At 34.0% G+C, this 24,427-nt stretch overlaps 1 protein-coding gene across 12 annotated transcripts in view; it reads left to right on the top strand.

Moving 5' to 3' along the window:
- Positions 1-24,427, top strand: part of Stau2 (staufen double-stranded RNA binding protein 2) — a 281,161-nt gene that overhangs the window by 85,228 nt on the left and 171,506 nt on the right. For all 12 annotated transcript variants that reach the window (XR_007340579.1, XM_015485870.2, XM_048783066.1 and 9 more), the window contains 3 exons: positions 15,546-15,702; positions 17,116-17,223; positions 20,827-21,039. Coding sequence is in view for 11 of the 12 variants with exons in the window: in XM_015485870.2 (XP_015341356.2) it covers positions 15,546-15,702; positions 17,116-17,223; positions 20,827-21,039 (478 nt within the window). In the remaining variant the exon portion in view is untranslated. The remainder of the gene's footprint in view (positions 1-15,545; positions 15,703-17,115; positions 17,224-20,826; positions 21,040-24,427) is intronic.

Below are 24,427 nucleotides of genomic sequence, written 5' to 3'. Positions count from 1 at the left end.
CTTCATATTCAAGTAGTTATTGTTGCCTAGAGCTCCTATCTCTAGATCTTCAAGCTAGTGAGACTATATACTCTATAGTGGCATTTCTATGTGAGCATGGAACAGGATGGAGCCTGCCTTCAAGTTAAAGCTGATGAGGGTGGGTNAGCTGATGAGGGTGGGTGGGTGGGGCGAGAAAGAAACAGACATACAAACACTCATTTTATGTTGTTCTCTTTTCCAGATGTTAACTCTCCTTCAGTATCTTGCCTGTTCTATTTACTTTTTAATGCCTTTGGATGATTATTATATTTTGTTCAGCATTTATAGTGTCCTTCAGGAGAATTGGTCCAATCAACTTATTTGCCCACACTGGAAATAGGATTTCTGCTTCATTTTTTTGAAGAACTGTTTAAAATTTTTAAAGAACTGTTTAATATCCCTCTGTGTGATTGCTCCATAATTTATTTAACCAGTCCTATATTCATGGACATTTAGTTGTTTCAAATGTTTTGCTGTACATTATGCATTCATTTTAGCCACATGAGAAACATTCTTCTAGGCACACCAATAAATAGATATTCCTGCCATCATTGAAGGTTATATTCTATTCAAACAGTAAAACATAAATATAATAAATATGTAGATGAGTATGTAAGTATAACAAGATGTAGTATGTTATATAATAACAACATGATAGATTAGAAAATGAAAAGTGCTGTGGATAATAGAAAAGTAGAGCAGAGTGAAGGGGATTATAGTTTTAAATAGGTCTTATTGAGAAGGTGAGATCTGAACAAAGACTTTTAAGGAGCAGAGAGAGTGAGGATGTTTGGGGAGAAACAAGAAGTCAGCTGTTATAAAGGCCCCAGGGTGTCTGGTAAGTTTGAGAGTAGGAATGTAGTTAGAGTGGGATAAGTGATGAATCCTGTGAGAAGGTCAGAGATGTGGCTGGAACAAGGTTTATGTAAGGCTTTGTGGGCCTCTAAGAATACTAGCTTTTCCTGAGTGCAGTGAGGAACCATTATAGGTTTTCAGCAGTTACCTGATCTGACTTAAATTTTGAATGGACCACTTTGGCAACTGAAAACACTGAGAAGTTATTACAGTACTCCAGACTAAACATAAGACTTTTTTGAATGTTTGAGAGGGTAATTTTTTGGCCAATATTATTAGGTAAAAAAAAAAAAAAAGATACTTCTTTGGCATTTTGATTTGCATTTCTTTAATTATGAATGAGGTTGAACATTTTAGCATACATGTATAGTCATTTATATTTCCTTTTCTGTGAACTGTGAATGAATAACCTTTGCTTCTTTTTCTGTTGATTTGATAATGTTTTCCTACTGATTTGTAGTCAGTACTTCTTAAAGCTCCTCATGTCCCTTCCATTGTATAAACAAAAATGAAAGCAGCTGCCTCAAGGGACAGATCATGCTGATGTTGGGAAGTACTTGGCGCCCCTGTCACAACTAAGTGGGTCCACCCGCAGCACTTTCCTAGCCAGATCCCACATGCTTCTTTCACTTTGAACTTGCCCTTCTGTGGGGCATGATTTGTTTTATCCTACATAGCTGAAAGCCTGTCCCTTGCAAGTCCATGTTTCTTCCTCACCGTCATTCATTCTCACCTTGAGAGGAGAATTGAGTAGTGATGGGGACAAGGAGGTCCATGAAATCAGTCTACCTTTGTTTGAAAGCTGGCTCCACTTATTCCAGGTTACCTAATCTCTCTGTTCTTCATTTTTCTCAACTATAAAGTAAAAGTAATAATAGTACTTACCTCAGAAGGCTATTGTGGTGATTCAGTGAGTTACTGAGTACATAGTGCTGGCCTCTACAAAACCACTTAGTGTTAGCTATGATTACTCTCTCATCTCATGGGTATTAATTGGACTCTTTTAAGTGCTGGATGTCATGGTAGACACTAGACACTAGTACTGTGAACCAGCAGAAATCTGTCTCCCTTGCAACCTTCCTAGAACACTACCCCTGGAATAGCACATGAATCATTTACAGTAAAATTTTCCCATCATTGAACAGTATGTCTTACTGCTCAAAGTACTGACTACAGGGTTCTCAAGCATTTGTAGAGGAGTCCTGCTTAAATTCGAGAAATAGAAGGATATGCTTATTTTGATTTTATTAAAATTACATTTTGATAAAACAAGATTCAAGTGACAAATAAGATTATAAGTTTAGCTCTTCATCTATTTAACTTCATCATAAGCTTGCCAGCTCTTAGGTGTTCAGTTTCTGGCCAGAATTTCTTATGCATAACTGAGGTGATTTAGCTTCCTGAGAGATCACCATGGTCATACTCTTGTCAGTTTTGATCATTCTTGTGCTTTGGCATTCTGAGTCTTAATCTCAGATTGTATTGTAGGTTTCTTTCCAACTTTCACAATAAGTATTTTCCTCTGCAAATAAGGATTGTATGGTCTGTTTGCAAATCTTTTTTTTGTTGTTGTTGTTGATTTTTTTCAGAAAAATAACAAAAAGAAAAATAAGTAAAATTTGCCTAACACACACGTATTCTTACTTTTCTGAATTTTCCATGTTGCTTCTTCAGATACTTAAGAAACCTTATACACACTGGGTTTGAATGACTCATTGGTTTCATTCAATATCCTGTCTTTTTAAGAACATATGGAAACCTTTCTCTAAATCAATAATGGCAGCAAGACTTTTTTTTTTTATTGTGTTGAACTTATTAGTTTGTCTCCACTTTAAAACAAAAATAATATTATTTTTTGTTCTAATCTTTCCTAAATCCAAATCAGTTCTTTATGTTGGCTTTTATTAATTATATTTCTAATGCACTATAATGAAATAATGTTAATAGCATACCTAGTAACATCAGTTAATTTTTGCCCTGTTCTCTTGCATGACTTTTGTTTCTCTTTCTTATCTCTCCATCTCTCATTGAGATGAAAATAAGCAGTTTCAGTGGTTTGTCTATTCTCTTTTACTTCTGGGTAAGATTTAGGTACTTAGGCAGTAATGTTTGGACTATATATTTAATCATCTCAGGTATTATTTTCCTCATGGTTTACTGCTTTTCTCAGTTTGAGTTTCCTGGGAGCTTATTATTCACTAATTTCCCAGGCTTTTTCTTGGCTTAAGTTACCAGGACCTTGACCTACTCGCCTTCTTTATTTCCTTATGACTTGTTGACATTCTCACGTTCTCTGGTCAAGATGCACTTCTTCAAAGATAAATGAGTTACTAGACTCCTACACTGTGATTGACAGGTCAAGGAACAGTCTATGGAACATCACCCCAAGTATGTAATTAGTGCCTTTTAAGATATAAGACAAAGAAAATTTTAAAATTGTAGCAACATTCTTCATTATTTTACATTAAAATCTTCTGGAGGTGTATTTAGTTGGTTTCTAGTGTTTTTTACAATATCTGAACTTATCAATGTATCTTCTGCCCAGTGACTGGTATTTTGAAGTACATTGGCATTTCCTGAACCACCAGTGATCCAAATGTCAGGGTTCCTAGGGAGGTGTGAGGCTCCCTGGTACGGTACTAGCACTGTCAGGGTGTTCTACAGAGCACATGAAATGGAAGACACTGCTGGCATGATTATAATCTTCTTAAACCTCTCTCAAGCAGACAAAACAATGTGGAACTAGTGACATGGGCCCTGTGTTCTGTGAGGAGCTAGTGGCTAAGGTTATTCCTTACAGGCAATAACAAAAAGCACAAGAGGTGCTGAAGCATCACAGGAATACTGTGGAATGTCTAAGAAGACTGAAGGGTTAGTTACCAAGAAGGAAGGAGGGCAAACAACTGTGATTTCCTGAGCCTTCTGTGTTCTGGCACAGTGTATTGAACTTGTCCAGGGTTACAGCTGGTAAAGGGCTGAATTGACCCTCCAATCTAGCTCTTGCTTTTACTACTCCCTGTGCTAGCTCATGTAAACATCTGCTCTTTGAGAGTATTGAGATAACATGACAGACTTATTTCCAGACTAGTATTCTCAAAAACTATTATGCCCATAGAAAAGAATTTGCAGTGTGACAAAAATGCAGTATCTTATCCATATTGTGAATAGGAATAAACTATCATAATCAGAGGCCAGAACCGATAGCCTTTCAAAGCTATCACACTATTACATCACACTGTTCCTATGTGTGGTAGTCAAACTGGTTATCAGTGTCATATTTTTACCACTTACTTGTTGCCTTGTGTTTCTCTCAGGGTACATGGTAGAAATAAAGGGGACTTGGTGATTTTCAGTTTAATATCCATTTTGAAATAAAACAGCAAAATTCACATTGATGTAAAAATATGCCTTGTTTTTCTGCAGGGAAAAGACAGTATACATAATTGCAGTTCACATAGTATTTGTGTAGATAATTTTTAAAAAATTAATTTAAGATGAAATTGCTTAACACCAATTCAATATACCATTAGTTAAAAGTAGGAGAGTTTTCAGCCAGATGTGACAGTATACACCTCTAATCCCAGTGACTCTGAAGGTTGAGGCAGGAGGATTGCAGATTCAAAGCCAGCCCAGCAACTTAGCAAGACCCTAAGCAACTTAGTGAGACCCTGTCTCAAAATAAAAAGTAAAAGGGCTGGGGATGTGGCTAAGTGGTTAAGTACCCCTGGTTTTAATCTCTGGGCTCCCCCGCTCTGCTGCAAAAACAGTAAGAGTTCCCCAAAGGTCCCAGATATTCTATTGGTATTGCAGAAGTTGCCTTTTACATTTAAGGATCCTGGTAGTTGAGCAAGTCTTTCTTCCCTGTGTCTTTGAAAAGCAAACTTTGAGTCAGACAATGGAGTTGACTCCAGAGGATCTGTATTATTCCAGTAAATTGGTATGAATTGCAGTGAAACCACCAAAGTATATTGCCAATCACAGCAGAAAATTCCAAGGCTCTTGAATGATTTTGTCAGTAATAAGAGACTATTTGGATTGCCTAAAATCTGACAGCATATCTCCATGTGGCACTTCCAGCTAATAAATTATATTTCTACTTTCAGTTTCTGTGAAGTCACTTTAAAAGCCCTGCAGTTCTTATTTTAAACCATAGATTTCCTTCGAATGATTGTGAGAATATGAAACAAAATGATTATCTATTAGGCTAATTTTTATTGCAGATGAGAGGATAAAATGTTTTACAAAATAATTTATTAAATGTACCTATTCCTTGGCATACATGTTAAAATTTTTAATTACAGTTTTTATTATGTGTTGGAGCCAGCATTTTTCTATAGAAATATAACTCAGGATTTAATATTGGGCAACAGTGGGAAAATGGGATTTAGTATGAAAATATTTGCTTTATGTAAACCTTTTTATGAATGCAGCTAATGCATAAGGTGAAGTCAAGCTGTAAAAACAATTAACTGGGAAACTGCCAAGTAAATTTTTTATATTCCTATGAATATCTGTTAACTTACACATTTTTGTTATCATCAAACTATATGCAGATGTACAACCAGATTCACTTAGATTTGGGTGAAAGAGACAAAATACTAAAAGTATAGAGTAAGTATAATTACTGTTTGTATCTCCAAACAAAGCACATTAATCTTTCTGCAATACCGCTGATGTAATGTCTCTGTGTTACTTTGGGGAGTATTTGAAGTGGGCAAACATCCAAAGTTGATAGTTAATTTTGATCAGCGAAAGCACTGGAGGAGATGTCTGGGTTGGACATTGTAACAAAGCAAACAATTTCTGGAGGTCTTGGAAGATTCCAGTACAAACATAATTTTCCACTTGAATCTTGTATTCTAGATATCACAAAAGAAATTTATCCAAGAAAAGGTATAAAACCCCTTTAAAATATAATCTGATATGTTTATTTTTTCTTATGTATTTATACGTAACAAACTTCTGAAAAACCTGGCATGCACGCGGCCCAGGTTCGATCCTCAGCACCACATACAAACAAAGATGTTGTGTCTGCCGAAAACTAAAAAATAAATATTAAAAAATTCTCTCTCTCTCTCTCTCTTAAAAAAACATTTTTTAAGTGCAAAGTATGTGTGTACATATATATGTATTTATTTGAAAATTGTCCCTAAGTAAATATATAGCTATGCTATTTCATAGAAAATACAATAATTTCCACCTGGTTTGCTGCTTGAATAAGATTGAGGAAGTTGATGTAGACAAGATCATTTGTTACTGAGGAGTCTTAGAGAACATAAAGCTTCTTGTCCAGTTATTAATCTAATAATTGGAACTTAAATTCAGTTGATCTTTCTCTAAATGTAAAGATCTTTTTTATTTACTCCAATTTATAGGAATTACTCAGTAGACAATTTAAAATTACATTTCTTTTTTTTTTATCTTTTTTTTTTTGGTGGGGTTCTTTTTTTTTTTGTCTTTTTTGGAACTGGGGGTTTAAACTAATTTAACAATGTTAGTTTAAAAACAAAGAAGGGAGACCTTCAGACACTTTGCCACTGAGCTACATCCCAGCGCTAAATTACATTTCTTAAAATGCAAATTTTTATTACATTCAAGATTTAAAAACATTAATGTGACCTAGAGAGCATATAGACTCTTATCTATGACAAAATGCCTACAACAGCATATCCCAAAGATGTTTTATAGATACACCGGATGGTTCACTATAAAAGGGTTTTCATTACCAACCTTAATTAAAAAGCCCTGTGTACAGAAACACTATTCTGTCTTGAAGACTTTAAGGACAACAGAAAGCCCACAAGAAAGCAAATTCATTAATCTTGTATCTATCTCAATGATACCAAGAAAAGAAATTGAATATCCAACCCAAAGGAATAACAGAATAAGTCAGAGGAAGGCAATTGAATGCATATATATTTAAAGAGCAAACAGAAGAATGATAGAAAATATTTTCAGACTCTAATATTTTGTTCTTAGGAAGAATCAGTAGAATGTGTAAATTCGTATTTTAATAAGGTAAGTAAATATGGGTTTTAAGTATAATACATAATACATATTACATAATCTAATAAGTAAATATGGGTTTTAAGCTCAAATATGCAAAAATACAGACTGCTAATTAGTGGGCGGGAGTATAGCTGCATAAGAAGTAAAAATTCTTGTAAAACGCTGTGTTAGTCAACTTATGATAAAGATAGTTTCAGAACCCAAATGAACTGGATGGTTTTTCAGGAAAACATAAATTACCAAACTGACCTTGGAAGAGAAAAAGAGATTTAATTGCCTTAGAATTAATAGAATAAGTAGTCACACAAATAGCCACTTCTGTCTTCCACACCACTCCGAAGAAAAGCAACTAGCCTAGATGGTTCCACAGAGAGATTGGAGCTTTGTACAACAGGAAATGAATTGTTTCGGGGCTGTTAACATTGACATCTAATTCAACAATGTTAGTTTAAAAAACAAAGAAGGGAGACCTTCAGATTAGTATTATTATAGAATATCAGTGGGAAAATCCTAATTAAAATATTGGCAAATGGAATTTGACAGTACATTGAAAGAAGAGTAACCATAATAACTAGAATTTATTCTAGGAATGTAAAGTTGTTTCAGTATTAGAAAATAGGTAAAAATTCACCTTATTAAGGGGTGAAAGGTAAAAATCATTACTGCCATGCAGATGCTGAAAAGACATTTAAAAAGTCCATTCTTGATTTTGCAAACTCAGTGCGTTTTAAGTAATTTGATATTTTCTTAACATTGTAAAATAGAAAATGTATACACTATAAATGCGTACACACTATAAATATGCACAAATACTCACGCATGCTCCCTCTCCCTTTGTTCCCCAAATTCTCTTTTGGAGGTATAGACTGACATAATTAAGTAAATTAAATTGTGAAAAGAAATAGGAAAAATATAATTTTGAAGTCCAGGCTTCAGAAAGGTAGAGCCTTTGTGAGAGAAGACAAAGAATGAACAGAGGGGTAGTAGATCTTTGCACTTAAATTGGTCTCCCAGACTTGTAGTATTTCCAGAATTTCCTTTAGTAACTGAGGTCCTACATATTACATTTGGCTTTCAGAGATCTTCAGAATCTGCCAGAAGTCTAGTCAGATTTAAGTTGTCTTGATATTCTATCTGAGTCCAGGACGACTTCCCCAAAGTTTATAGTTAGTACTTCTGCAGTTTATAGTGCTCATCTATCCAGTTAATTCAGAGGCACCACAGTGTAAAGGTTAAGAGAATGGCTCTGAACTGAAACTCCTTGAGCTCCAGTGCTGGCTCAGATTGGATGACCTTAGAAAAGTTAGTTAATGTCGGTATTTTCCAATTTCTTCATTGGTAAAATGAAGTTGGAGTTGCGTGGGGATTGAGTGAGATTAGTATCTAAATGCTTAGCATAGTGTGGTGTCTGGCACACAGCAAGTGCTTTTTTTGTTTTTGCCTCAAGTACGATAATGGTGTTGATGATGATTTATCTAGATATATATTTAGGGAAGGGGCAAGAATAGGCTTATGCTGGATCTGAGTGTGGCACTGAGGGTGGTGGTCTTGTGTTGAGGCTCTTTGATAACATGTTGTATTTTCCATATTGTCCTGATTGTGGTAATAGTGTTAGAGACATAGTACAAGTGCTTTTTTCTCTTGGCTCATATTCTAAATTCCATAAATCATTCCGCTAGTTTATCAAATTTAAACTTGAACACAGATTTATTTACTTTGTTTTGAAAGAGATTACACTTGGTTCAGTTAAACACTTCCTTCTGTTTTTACCCCATGCAACCAATTATTTTCAAAAACTTGAAAGTATGAAAGAAGAGAATGTCATTTATAACCTTTCACTTCAGAACACTGTATCCTGGTTTTCAGTGCATGTCTTTTTGAATTTTTCCCCCCAGGCATTTAAAACATAGTTATAGTGATTGAACAGATAGAATCTTAAACCTTTTGGAAACTTAATTTTAGCTAACCTGTGAATCTGTTTTCATCATTCCTAATATTTGAAATTCCTTAAGAATTAATGCTGAAATCCCATAAAAGATATATTTTCAAAATTTATAGATGTGAAGAGAGAAAGAACCAAATATCTAGACATATTATATACATACAAGTTTGAAATTGTGCCAAGGACTACTTTATAGCTTTATGATAAAACTTGTTATTTTTCTGTAGCAAGAGAAAAATTTTGACTTAGCAGTGCCAAGGAGTGTACAGAGAATCAAAATAATCAACGTGTCATTTGAAATCCTAAGTTTTGGCTTTTAGAATTCTTTAATAATAGACTCTGCAAACATTTTACAGATAAGTAAACTGAGATAGAAAGGTTAAGTAACATTTCTGTGTTCAGTCAGTGTTAGAAATAAACACAGAATCCAAAACGTCTCCCTATTAGATCAGAAGATAACATTTTCATATATTTTAGGACATAAACCTGTAGAGGAGATATGAACATTTAAGCTGTATTGAGATTTATGAGTCATGCTATCAAATAAAATGAGGTAATTATTTTTCAATTTTTAAAAGTTTCAGTGTTATATGGAATATGTCTTTCTCACCTTGTAAAAGTGATACTTAAGAAAGTGGAGATGTTGAAGAAGAAAGCAGTCACAAGATGATGGGAAGGACAAAGGGATTTTAGTTTTGTTTAGAAAGATAATACAAAGTGAGTTTAGAAACAGGGCATTAAATGGAGTAAAATTAGGGAAGATGGTAAGGATATATTGTATAGAATGTTGTTACAACAAACAAATATAAATAAGTATAAAATTTCCCCTTCACTTAAAAAATAAGACTATATAAGGAATGTGAAGTATTAATTCAAAGCATTAAAATATACATCTTTTTTTTTAATTGTTATATTGTCTTGAAGATAGACCAAATATGAAGACTTTTGAGGGATCTAAAGAAAAGAAGGAAAGCATTTTATGTTCAGTTTTGTTTATTTTTTTTTGAAAGGCTTTCAGTAGATAAAGAGCAAGGTAGCATGGTCAAAAGGCTTTGTAAGTAGTCTTTGTAAATTTGGACTGTTAAGCAGTGTGGCACATAGTGCCCTTCATTTTGACTTTTCACTCTGTAGCTCTCAGTTGAGACTGTTTGGGGCTTGACATGCTTAGAGACATAGGCATTCATTGTAGAGTTCAGTCACTCAGTAACATACCTCTGAAGTTCACTGGTGGACCTTTGTTTAGAACTCTTGTATTAGATTCTCTGGCCAGCTAAGGAGATAGCCAGTTTAATAAATGTAAAAGATTTTGGGGAAATTCTTAAGAGTTTCTTGAATCTCTGAAATTAGTTGCATTTGATTCCCAACACCTCTGTAGAGATTTGTTACTTCGCAAGGTGACCTTGGGGCCTCTCTTGTCTCACTAGATGGCTGTGAGGATTAAATCAGAAAGAAATATGAAAGATCTAACCATTATGCTATTAGGAATACATGTGGCCACCCATTTGAATAGCGCTTGAAGCAATTGCCCATTCACCTAATCTTGTGGGATGTGATGCTAACCTGGAGCAGTAGCTCTCAGATTGTTGGTGTGCACAGTCACCAGCAATTTAAGATTCTCATTCTATTCCCAAGGACTCTAATTAAGCATATCAAGGTTGGAGCACAGAAATCTGCATTTTTAACCAGCACTAAAGATGATTCTGATGAAAATGGGATCATACTTTGGAGGCTGTGGAGAGGAAAAACCATTTGACCCTTAAATAATCTGGAAGAGGTTTCCAAGGGTCATCTTTGGATTGTAGGCACTATGGAGATCTACTAAACATTGACCATAAAATTCTAATTGAGAATAATCATTCAAAAATAGCTGTGTCCAAGTAGTTTAAATACATGCTGATTTGTAGGAATAGGAAATCACTTATTATTAAGTACCAAGTTCAAGTTAAAAAAATAAAAATAGAAGAAAGAACTCCATTACATAGAACATATCAACTTTAGAGCTAATAAATTTTGGTGTTTCTTTAACAAAGGAAATAAATATTTAGACACAAGATCCTAGCACATCTGTGTGATGAAGCATTTGAAATCATCGTTTTTATAATCCAATCTGGATACCATTAATCAGGGTGCTCTGGTTAATCTTAATTGTCATGATGCAGTGAGGAGATGTGATGTGTAAGGTATTCAAGCCATGTGGGGTATATTATTAAGAATCATTGTTAAGAGGATGAAATGAAACTGGAATGAAACAAGTCAGGCGTCCGGTCTTGGTATTTCCTGTTGTTAGTGCTAGAATATTTTACTTTTTAATGTCCAAAATACAACATGCTTAATTTTCCCTCTGATATTTATATGATATAATTTATATGTACATATATATCAACATGCACATACATATGCATAGAGCCATATTTGATGACCAAAAAGGAAGAGGCCCCAAGGGCTCTTTAATGTGCAATTAATATTTTGGTCAAAAAATCAGCAGATTGTTTCAGTATGGTTATGTGTTATGACATCATATTCCAGTAAAGTTATAATGAACAGAAATTTTGTTTGTCTCTGTGGCAAACCCAAATGAGTTTTGTAATTGTCAGCAGGCCTTAGTGATTATAGTGGCGCCCACTCCCTCTACCATAGTTAAACGTCTGTTAGTTAGCATTCTTATTGAGGACCTCTATTTTCAGAAGTTTATAATTAATTGTAAATATTTGCTCTGTGGTGAAAGATCAGATCAGGAGTAAATTTATGATTTCAAGTTGTCTGTTTTAAGGTTTTTGCAGAACCAGTTAAAATATGCATAAAATTTTGTGGAGATGGGAAAACTGAACTTTGTGGGATATAAAGATAATTTCCAATCTTCATATTAGCCTGTCTAGATTTCTATATTAAAAGGATCTAAAATAAAATAGATTATAGGAATTTGTGTATATTGGTACCCTATTTAGTTATTGTAATCAAAGAACAAAGCTGATTGTGGTTTTTAAATGCTTTTTAGTCTTTGGACATTAAAAATACTTTTACTTTCATTGAATTTTTTCTTCCTTTAATTGTTTTATATTTGCTAATTAAAAAGTGAGAACATAGGACTTGATAATAAAATACTTTATCTTAAATTAGTAGAGAACTGTACATCAAGAAAATTGATTTTAAGAGTTTAAAATAGGAACTTTTTCATTTTTGTTGCTCTGGATTTCTCCATTTCATTTGACACTATTGATTATCCCTTTCTCTGACATTATGTTGTGATTTCTTTTCTAACTCTGACTTTCTTTCATCTCCTTCACTGCCATCTATTGTTTCTCCTGCACTTTGATCATAGACATCAATCAGATCCCAGCCTAAGGCTCTTTTTTGGTTCCTTTACACTTACTCTTTCCAGGTGTTTATCCACTGACCTGGTTTCAATTATTGCCTCACTAATCTGCATCTTCAGTACCAATCTACATTTCTAGTCTTTTACCTTCATTATATGTTCATTGATTAATTCCATCTGCCCAATGAATTTTTATACTATTGGCTCTATCCATTTATCCCAGCTTGACTATAGAACACCACTACATGGATGTTTAGTAATTATTTAAGACATAATAGAATCTTGGGTTTGGAATGCAGCTCACTGATAGAGTAATAGCTGTAAGACTCAGGGTTTGATTCTTAGTTTTGTAAAACAGCAACAAAAAATATTATGGCCTCAATTGGGCTTCTCTTTGCTTGGAAGCAAACTTTTTTTTTAAGAGAGAGAGAGAGAGAGAGAGAGAGAGAGAATTTTTTAAATATTTATTTTTTAGTTTTTGGCGGACACAGCATCTTTGTTTGTATGTGGTGCTGAGGATCAAACCCGGGCCGCACGCATACCAGGCGAGCGCGCTATCGCTTGAGCCACATCCCCAGCCTGGAAGCAAACATTTTACAACATTAATTTTTGACTTTTCGCCATTGTCAGTCCATCCAAATTAATCCTACTCATTTTCTGAACTGTTCAATTCAAAGGTCATATTTCCCAATCATTACATTTCTTAGCCTGTGTTTGTCACTAGATACAATCAATCTCTCCTAACTTTCCCCTCCCATTTAGCTTTCAGTAAGGGCACTATGCTTCCTTGGTCTCCCTCTTATCACTCTCTCCAGAAGAATTCTCATTGTATTAAAGTTTTAAATACCATCTATGTATTGATGATTTCCACATTTTATTTCAACATTAGATCTCTTTCCTAGAGCCCAGGCTCATAAATCTGATTGTTCACTTGATATCTCCTCTTGTATGTCTAATAGTTCTAATAATTTAACGTTTCTAAAATAGAGCTACTGATACTCAGTCTCAGTAAATTCATTCCTTTTGTGTCTCAATGAACAGGTCATGTTTTATTTTTATTTCATATTCCATATCTAGTGCTTAGGTAAACCTGTTTAGGCTTTTAAAATTCATCCAGAATCCAGTGACTTTTCTTCACATCCACTGCGGTACCTACTTCTGATCACTATCACTTTTCCCTGGATTATCTCAGCAGCCTCCTATTAGACCTCCCTGCTTCTCCATTTTTTCCCCTTCAGTCTGTCCTCAACATATTAGATGATTCTTCCAAAATAAAAGACAGATTATGTTACTTATTTCTGTTCAGAATAGCTAAGTATTTCACTCATGGTGAAAGTCAGAATCTTAAAAGAATTTCTAGGGAAGGCCCTGTGCAGTCTGCCACTTCTCATTTCCTAGCTTTCCTTCCTTCACTCCCTAAATTCTCGCCAGACATGCTTCCTTTGAGTGATTTAAATGTGCATGGCACATTTCTGCTTCATGGCTTTGTGCTTGGTGTTCTCTCTGCTTGATGCAGTATCCCAGATACCTTCATGGTTTGCTTCCTCATTCATTTCAAGTCTTGACAATGTCATTAGTTTCTTGATGAAACCTTCCTTGACAACCCTATCTAAAAATTCACCTCCCAACACTTTTGAACCCTTTCTGCTTTTTCTTTCATTATCTCTAACATTCTAGATATTCTACATATTTATCTTATTTATTGCCTGTTTTTTCCACTATAATATTTTGGTTCATTGTCATAGTCCCCTGTCATGTGGAACATACTCCATAAATAATTGTTGAATTAATGTGTTGTATTGCAAATATTCCTATTTTTTTCTTAATTTCCTCTAGAGTTATTCTTCTTTTAGTCTCCTTTATCCCCTCCTACCTGTATTATTGCAGCTTTCCAGTTATACTCTGTTAACTCAGTCATATTAAACACAAACTTGCTAAAACTTTTCACTTTAAATACACTTTGTTATCTTTCCCCCTATGAATTGGCATAAACTCTGCTCCCTATCACTAATCACCAGAGAAATGCAAATCAAAATCACATTGGGATCCTATTTTACCCCAGTTAGAAGGGCTGCTATCAAAAAGACAAAAATTAACAAATGTTGATGAGGATATAGAGAAAGGAAAACTCTCATACACTGTTGGTGGGAATGTAAATTAGTACAGCCATATAGAAAACATTATGAAGTTTCCTCAAAAAAACTAGAAGTAGAACTACCATATGATCCAGCAATCCCACTACAGGACATATACAAAAAGAATTGAAAAACAGTATGTTAGACAGCTGCACTTTCCATGCTTATTGCAGTACTATTCCCAGTAGCCAAGGTTTGGATCAATCAAGGTGTCCATTGATGGATGTATGGATAAAGAAAACATGGTATGTGCATACAATAGAATATTATTCAGCCATAAAAAGAATGAAATTCTTCATATGCAGCAACATAGATGGAACTGGAAGACATTAAGTGAAATAAGTCAGGCAGAATGAAAAATACTATATGTAAGAACATATAAGTAAGACTTATATATGGAAACTAAAAACTTTGATCTTGAAGATGTGCAGAAAATAGAATAGTAGTTACCCAATCCAGGAAAGGATGTTAGAAACGGAGGGATGGGGATCAGATGGTTAATGAGGTTCAGTTGGATAGGATGAATAACTTCTAATGTTCTATATAGGGTCACTGTGGTTGACAATAATTAATTGAATATTTCAAAATAGGGAGAATTTTGAATGTTCCCAGCGCAAAGAAATGATTACCTGTCTGAGGCGATGCATATTCCAATTACCTTGATCTGATCTTTACACATTGTGTACATGTATGAAATGTCAAGTGTACCCCCATAAACATACATAGTTACTATGTATCATTTAAAAATTGAAATTGGTATAACTCTCTTTTCTTCCTTACATTGACTTTGATCTCATTACTTTGTATCATATTAAATTCATCTCTGCTTCCACATTAGTGATTAAAACTGCCTTCTGCTAAAAGCACATTAATCATCATGTTGTCTCTTAAATGGCTCATCTGTCTCCAGAGTCTGTTATAGCTCCCCATCCTCAGCACCAAACCATTCTGTTCTCTTCTGCAAAATCTGACTGAAGACATGCCAGGAAATCCTCTGTGATATAACTAAATAATTTTTCTATATTCATTTATGTTTATTGTTGTACTCTACATATGTTTTCCATGGAGAGTAGTATACATTTATCTTTAGATGTATTGACACACCTTTTATCTTTTTATGTACATTCATAGGGTTAAAATTTTATTGGAGCTAGTAACAGGATATAGTACATTTGTATCGTTGGTAACATTTTTGATAAAGCAAATCTGATTAATGATTGTAGAATAGTTTTATTGAACTAACATTAATTGTTTCATTTTCTTATTTTAGGTATCATTGCCCAATGCCTAAGATCTTTTATGTTCAGCTAACGGTAGGAAATAACGAGTTTTTTGGTGAAGGAAAGACTCGACAAGCTGCAAGGCACAATGCTGCAATGAAAGCCCTTCAAGCACTGCAGAATGAACCTATTCCAGAAAAGTCTCAGGTGTGGTGCTGCTACATGTGGCTGTATCTGTCTTACACTTCTCCAGTGAGATTATTGATCAGAAAAATAAATATACTTTGTAAATATCAGTGGTAAAGAACACTAGGATAATAATCTGCTGAGATTTGTTTCTCAGATTACTTGTCTTGCTACATGAGTCTTACCTGTGCCTGCCAGTGTGACCTAATTCACCTCTTAGGTGGCTCAGAATTTTGGGATTTCTGTATAAGGATGTGAGATGACATTCATTTGCCTTGCATTTAATGCTGCATTTATTGAGCATAGATTACAGTGTGTTAATATAGAACCAAGAGATATAAAATGGAGATCTTTATGGATCCTTAAGTCTTTATTTTAGTTTTAAATTTTTTATTTTTATATTTTTAATTATATTTTTTAGTTGTAGATTGACACAATACCTTTATTTTATTTGTTTTTATTTTTATGTGGTGCCTGGGATTGAACCCAGTGCCCTTACGCATGCTAGGCAAGCCACAGTCCCAACTAAGTCTTACTTTATTTTATAAGTGAGGATATTGAGGCTATTCTTAAGTAATCTCACCCATTTTTATAGTTTTAGCCTATTTATCCATGGGCCTCGAAATAGTATTTGTAGCTCAGGCATATCCTATAATATATTTACCTTCTTATTGGACTTCTGCATTTAGTTATTTCAAAACCTACAGTTTGGCATCTATAGACACTTACTTTCCCCAAATCTGTTGGTTCTCCTTGTTTGAGATTTGTTTTAATGGAAGACTTTGGTCCTTTTCTGCTTGTGTACTTTTATCATAACTCTTTGTCTGTTTTTCCATTAGGTTATAAGCTTATTGACTCTCTCTTTCTCTCTAATACTTCTACTGTGCTCAGCACATATGAGACCCTCTAGAATTATGTGTTAAATAAGTGAATACATTAATTGGTGCCAGTGCCAGATGCAGAGCTCCTATGTCCTGGTTTGCATCCTTTGTTCTTTCTATAACTTAGTGTTTTCATAGGTCATATTTGAACTATTAGGGACTCATGTAGGAGCAAGGTGTGAGGGGTGGTGGGTAGGGAGCTCTCAAATAAGAGAATTGGTTCTAGGAAGATAGGATAAATTCTGAAAGTAGTATATGGTTGTGTAAAAGATTTCCAAACTCAGCATTAAATGTTTCTATGTAAAGTTAAAAACAAAACAAAACAAAACAAAACACCCACACGAAACTCCCTGAAAACCAAGTATATAAAGCCTCACAGCAAAACCTTGACTATTGTAGTCAGACAGGAATTCATTTGGATACAGTCCAGAGTTTGTTATTTTTTGTTGTATTTTAGCAAGGCTCTCTTGATTGTGGAACACACACACACACGTATAAAGATTGTTGTAAAATTAATATTCAATGTTATTTTTTTTTTTTTTTTGTGATTTAGAATGGTGAATCAGGAAAGGAAATGGATGATGATAAAGATGCAAATAAATCCGAGATCAGCTTAGTATTTGAAATTGCTCTGAAGAGAAATATGCCTGTCAGTTTTGAGGTATGTACTCATAGAGATCTTTCAATTTTTTTTCCTGTTATGGTTATTTAAAATAAGCAAACAAATAAAATTAACTGGTGTAGTAGAATCCTGTAAGAGTTAATATGCTTCCTTAAGTTCAAATTCACTAGCTTGAAATAACCTGGGCCCTGGGGAAAATAGAAATTTTGATAATATCATAGATTCCTGCTGATCTTTTTGTTCTTTTATATTAAGATGTTTGTATACGTGACATTTCAGTTTTCATCATCACATCTATATTCTGGATACAAGATAATTTGTAATACCTTTTAGGATTTGGTGTTTTAAATAAGAAAAAAATAATACTAATTTGATTCTATTTAATTCAAGTTAATAGTCAAGTTAATTTTTAGTGACACATTTATGTTACTATATAGCTTTTTAAAAATTGTGTGGAGGCTAAAATGTGTTTGACTTTTGGGTGGGAGGGTTTGCTGGGGATTGAATCCAGGGTCTCAGCATGCTGAGCATGTGCTCTACAACTGAGCTGCATCCCCAGCCCCCAAAGTATGTTCAGCCTTAAATTAAGAAATAATCAAGAAATAAGGAAACTGTTTTCTAAAACTGAATGAATACATCATAAATATTTTTTTAATATTTATTTTTTAGGTGTAGTTAGACACAATGAATTTAATTATTTATTTATTTATGGTGCTGAGGATTGAACCCAGGGCCCCACACGTGCTAGATGAGCGCTCTACCGCTGAGCCACAACCCCAGCCCAATCATAAATATTTTTATTAGTGTAAGAATTGAAACCAAGAATCAATAAATGGGATGGAATCAAACTAAAAAGTTTCTTCTCAGCAAAAGAAACAATCTGTAAGGTGAATAGGGAGCCTACATCTTGGGAGCAAATCTTTACCCCTCACACATCAAATAGAGCACTAATCTCTAGGGTATATAAAGAACTCAAAAAGCTAAGTACCAAAAAAAAAAAAAAAAAAATTAACCCAATCAACAAATGGGCCAAGGACCTGAGCAGACACTTCTCAGAAGAGGATATATAATCCATCAATAAATATATGAAAAAATGCTCATCATCTCTAGCAATTAGAGAAATGCAAATCAAAACTACTCTAAGATATCATCTCACTCCAGTCAGAATGGCAGCTATTATGAAGACAACAGTAAGTGTTGGCGAGGATGGGTGGGGGGGGAATGTACACTCATACACTGCTGGTGAGACTGCAAATTGGTGCAGCCAATATGGAAAGCAGTATGGAGATTCCTTGGAAATCTGGGAATGGAACCACCATTTGACCCAGCTATCCCTCTCCTCGGACTATACCCAAAGAACTTAAAAACAGAATTCTACAGGAACACAGCCACATCAATGTTTATGCAGCAGAATTCACAATAGCTAAACTGTGGAGCCAACCTAGATGCCCTTCAGTAGAGGAGTGGATAAAAAAAAAAATGTGGCATATATACACAATGGAATATTACTCAGCAATAAAAGAGAATAAAATCATGGCATTTGTAGGTAAATGGATGGCATTGGAGAGATAATGCTAAGTGAAGTTAGCCAATCCCCAAAAAACAAATGCCAAATGTTTTCTCTGATATAAGGAAGATGACTCATAGTGGGGTAGGGAAGGGGAGCATGGGAGGAATAGATGAATTCTAGGTAGATGAATTCTAGAGGGAAAGGGAGGGGGCAGGGATGGTGGAATGTGATGGAAATCATTATCCAAAGTACATGTATGAAGACACGAATTGGGTGTCAACATACTTTATACACAGAGAAATGAAAAATTGTGGTATTTATGTGTAATAAGAATTGTAATGAAAAAAAAAGTACATGTATAAACATGTGAATTGACGTGAATTTACTTTATATACAAAGATATGAAAAATTATGCTCTATATGTGTAATAAGAATTGTAATGCCTACCTCTGTTGTGTGATTTAAAAAATAAAATCAATGGGGCTGGGGATGTGGCTGAAGCGGTAGCGTGCTTGCCTGGCATGCACGTGGCCCTGGGTTCGATCCTCAGCACCACGTACAAATAAAGATGTTGTGTCCGCCAAAAACCAAAAAATAAATATTAAAAAAATTCTCTCTCTCTTTAAAAAAAAATAAAATCAATAAAAAAGAAACTAAAAAAAGAGGAAACTTCAAAATTATCATTTTAATACCTCATTATGAAGACATCACTGATTTTGCAGCTCATGACTGAAAAGTGGGCAAGAACCATGAAATAAGCTGAAATAGTTGCGGAGAACTTTTCTTAAAATTGTGCAACATCCTTTTACTAGACAGCTTCCATATTGTACTTGTTGGTAGGATCATCTGAACTGGACTGAGAAATAGTAGTGCTTCTTGTACACAGTTCTGACAAGTTGAGTTATCTGATTTCTTAGCCTGAAGCAGAGTAAAAGCAGTAATATGAGGAGGGCAGAGAGAGATTATACTTGGGGTCTTATTAGTCCCAGCAAGAAATGATAGGGAAAATATAAGATACTTATAAAAAGTAATCAGAATATACAAAAATTATTGGTGTGTAGGATCTTTTAAAAGACTATAGTAAATAGGAACAGACAGTTTTATAAGTCCTTACAAGTTGTTGAGTATATTATAGTATAGAATATTTGATGTTCATAATGATGCTCTTATTTGGTTAAATATTCAGTATTTTCTAGTTTACGAACTTAGTTAAGTTCATAAAACATGCTTTTTTAAATTGAGAAGGATGTTCATCAGAGTAAACTGTTGGCATTTAAACTAGTGAACTTAAATTACTTGGTCACTATGAATAAATTTCTTATTCCTAATTATGTTGTATTATGGAGATGTTATGTTGTTTTCTTCCCTTCTCCTAATTGGTATCCAATATTAGAAGACAAAATTTCAATGTAATATATATCTTCTATATGTCAGAATTTCAAAGAGACTAAAGTTTTGAATACTCAGGGTTTGGAACGCCTCTTCCCCCGCAAAAGCTGGTATAGTATAAAAGTAAGAACAGGATTAAGTAGGGTTAAGGAACATGTACAGCTGACAGATTCATAATTCATTACTCTAGAAAGCTAGATATTATTGCATATCAGTGTATCTTTTTAAGATCATGTCAGAAAAGTAAATATCCCTTGCTGTAAAATAGCCATTGAGGTCTCTGTCAAGAAGAAGTTAAGGTAAGATGCTTCACAGGTTATAGATTACAATAAGACATCGTCTTTGTTCTTGAGTAACTTACCCTGACAGAGGAGAAGATTGGTATGTACACAATTATGTACAAATTGTGTCTAGATGGCTTATCTAATATAGTATCCAATTTATTTGGCATGTTTTATATTCTTAATTTTGTGTTTTGTAAGACATGGGGAAATAGTGATTAAAACAATTTTGTCTGAATGTATTTGTTTAGATTTCTTTTACTTCAATTCAGGAAGAATCAGCTATGTCATAAATGAGTACTACTGGTATCATATTTCATCATAGCCTTCTTAAATACTACAATTTTATTGTAATTATGAATATCAATTTTTATTATGATAAGAATATCAATAAGTATTTGTGCTGAAAGAATATATCTTAAGTGCCTATGTATTATTTAATATTTTACTTGTATTCAATAGGTTATTAAAGAAAGTGGACCACCACATATGAAGAGCTTTGTTACTCGGGTATCAGTAGGAGAGTTCTCTGCAGAAGGAGAGGGAAATAGCAAAAAACTCTCTAAGAAGCGTGCTGCAACCACTGTCTTACAGGAGCTTAAAAAACTTCCACCTCTTCCCGTAGTGGAAAAGCCAAAACTATTTTTTAAAAAACGCCCTAAAACAATAGTAAAGGTAAGTATATGCTTGTGAACATTAATCAGTTTTACCAAATAAGTAGTCACATGCTGCATGTTATTTAAGTCAGTGTTGGACTGTATGCATGATAGTGGTCCCATAAGATCATAATGGAACAGAAAAATTCCTATTGCCTAATGTTTGTATCATACTTTTCTATGTTTAGATGTGTTTAAATATATATATATATATATACTTATCACTGTGTTACAGTATTTAGTAAGTAACATGCTGTATTGGTTGTAGGCTGGGAGCAATGGGCTATACCATATAGCCTTAGCGTATAGTAGGCTACACCATCAAAATTTGCATGAGTATATGCTGTGATGTAAGCAATCACCTAATGATGCATTTTTCAGAATGCTTATCACAAGTGATACATTACCATAACACAGTGGCTATAGACAAAAGTTTTTCTTAATGTGGGTCCCTGTACATATAGATTATATATAATCCTGAGATCAGGATAGGACATATAACTATAAATTAATGACAGTTCTTTTTTGCTTTTTAAACACCTGTATATTTGTTCATCAAGATGATGATGATGATACCTTAGATATTTTATAGCCTTTTATGGTTTAAAAAGTGCTTTCCAATTTATATCTCTTTTAGTATAATTTTCATTATGACCATGTAAAGTAGATGATGATATCCCTCATTTTACAAAAAGGTTTACAAAACATGTTCAAAGAATTTGCTCATTTTTATTCAGCTATCATGTGGAACAGCCTGAACTGTTCTGTCTAATCCAATGTTATTTAGGCCACAACACCACCATATAGTAATGTGTTAGAATGTCATGAAATAGTAACAGTATACAAGGTAACAGCCATATGAATAAAACCAACAAGAATGACAGCAGCAGCAAGTAGAAGTTATAAAGCATTCTATGTACCAGACTTTGTCCCAGAGCTTTGTGTGCTTATCACATTTAATCCTCATAGCAGCCCTGTGAAGTTGATGTTATTGTTTTATTTCCATTCATTTAGGTATATATACTTGCCAAAGAAGAATACAGAACATACCCCTTTTTAAGACATTGAGACTTATTACTTTTATTGGATCCTACATTATTTACATTAAAAAGGAAAAAAGGCAAAGTTTAAAGGAATCAGCACTGAGCGCAGAACAGTGCCCCTGAATGCTCTATGTGTGTGACATGAATGGAGCTAGAGTTCTGTGTTTCTAGAGAAAGTCTTTAGTTGTCTGCATTTCAATTGCCATTTTAGCCTCACTTGTTTAGCAGATTTCTGATTAGACTCTACAAATTAAGGATTGCAGATAAGAGATATAGTTAATCCTTGTTGAATTTCCTTTGTTTAAATTGTACAGTGGCATAACTTAGATATTTTTATGGGTTTAATACTGTAGTTAATTGCTGTATTTAAAAATACATATCTCTATATATGCATAAATAACTACATATATTTATTTTTTATTAAATTTTAATTTGTTTTAATTATACATGACAGTAGAACACATTTATGCACTTTGATTTACATAAATGGGATATAATTTCTCATTTTTCTGGGTGTACATGTTGCAGAATCATATTGGTCATGTAGTCACATATATACATAAAGTAATAATGTCTGTTTCATTTTACTATTTTTTTCTATCCCCTCTTCCCCCCACCTTCACTTCCATCTATCTAATCTAACACTATTCTTCTCTAGTGCCCCCCACCTTATTGTGAATTAGCATCTACATATTAGAGAAAAATACATATTTTTAATGAATACTGGCTTATTTGACTTAGAAGTTGTAGGTTATGCATTCACTGAAATAGTATTCTACATTAGAGCTGAGGTAGACAAAAAATAAAGGATTCACTCATCATGAGTCATATTGGTTCTGAAGAATACTGGCATTCATTCATATGCTGTAAGGGAGGAGGGTATACCTAGTAAGAGCATGACCTTTGGAGTCAATTTTGAGTATGATTCCCTGTGACCTGAATAAGTCACTTAACTTTTCTAATGGTATATTTCTTCCTTATAAATTGGCAATAGTAATTATTCTTGCTTGTCAAATTGTTGTCTCAAAGCAATGCACAAAATGCAGTAAGTATATATTAAGTATATATTGCTAATAATAATAATGCAAGAAATAATTATGCGTGGGCTCTCTCTTCCCATTGAGGAGATCCATGGAATAGGGTAAAGGAGAGTGTGGCTGCGGAGTCACTATTCAAGATCTCCAAAGACCAAGCAGGAAGCAGGTTTGATTTTATTGCACAGTTACCATGTATATATACTCAGACAGTAGCTAAGCAGATTACAGGTAGCCACCAATGCAATTCTGCTAACTGCCCTTGCAGCAACCTATTGAGGAGTGGGCAGTGGAGCAAGCATAGAGACTGCAACACAAGGCCTCATGCCCAGGGTTGTGCCTGCTGGGTAAGCCGCCTGCCACTCACACACCTAGCACAAGGGGAGTGGCCTGCCACTCAGACATCCTTAATGTATGCCATGTATGCAATACTGCATACACTTGTCCCTACATAATTACTCAATAAACATCAACTATTAGCATTTTGTATCTAATAACTGTTCACATTTTATATGTATGTGAATTTACCCATGATATATATTTGTAAAGCCTTCAATATAAAAAAGGTGTAGTTTTTCTATAATGGAAAGATAGTGCTTTACATTAACATGAAGTACAAAACTTGTTACAATGATTTCCACTTATTCTATTAAACTAAATCTAATCTTAATATAAGAATTTGAAGCTGTTGGGCTATAAAAAAATCTATATATTTCTAAAGTGTAGGGTGTAAATCTAATTCTTGTTCCAAGTTTAGCTGTTAAAAACAAGATTATTGTTAAAATTTAATCTCCCAGAGGCAAAGGATGGGAGAATCATTTTAAATTCTTAAAATTATTTGCTACTGCTTCTATAAACACATTATTCTGGAACTTCCTCCTATCTATCATTCATATTTCTGCTTAAACTTGACTTCTTCAGGGAACCCTTCTCTGATCCTCCTCCACTCCTAGACTTGGTTACCCCCCTGCATTTTTCCTTATTTACATCACACTTGAAATTACTTGTGCTGAGTCTGTCTTATGTAAAATAAATCCTGTAGCTAGCCTCTGAAATGTAATTTTTATTTTATTTTATTTTATTTTTTTTGAGAAAACAACATACATATAATGATTTGGACTCTGTAGAATTTTAAGTATAATTGCTGATAAATGGGTCAGTTTGGAACAGAATCTCAACTTTTAACATTTTTCTCACTTCTTTTTATGTCTTATACATCATACAGTTCCTTATGGTCAATAGAAGTAGAGAAAATATCTGAGGTGATTTGCTTTGATTTTATTTAAAATAATAAAACTATCACACTGTCTCATCATCTTCTTGATCATTC

The sequence above is a fragment of the Marmota marmota genome, unplaced genomic scaffold (genome assembly GCF_001458135.2).
Source record: "Marmota marmota marmota unplaced genomic scaffold, marMar, whole genome shotgun sequence".
Taxonomy (NCBI): domain Eukaryota; kingdom Metazoa; phylum Chordata; class Mammalia; order Rodentia; family Sciuridae; genus Marmota; species Marmota marmota.
The sequence above is the reverse complement of the archived record's forward strand: the minus strand, read 5'-3'. Positions and strand labels throughout refer to the sequence as shown.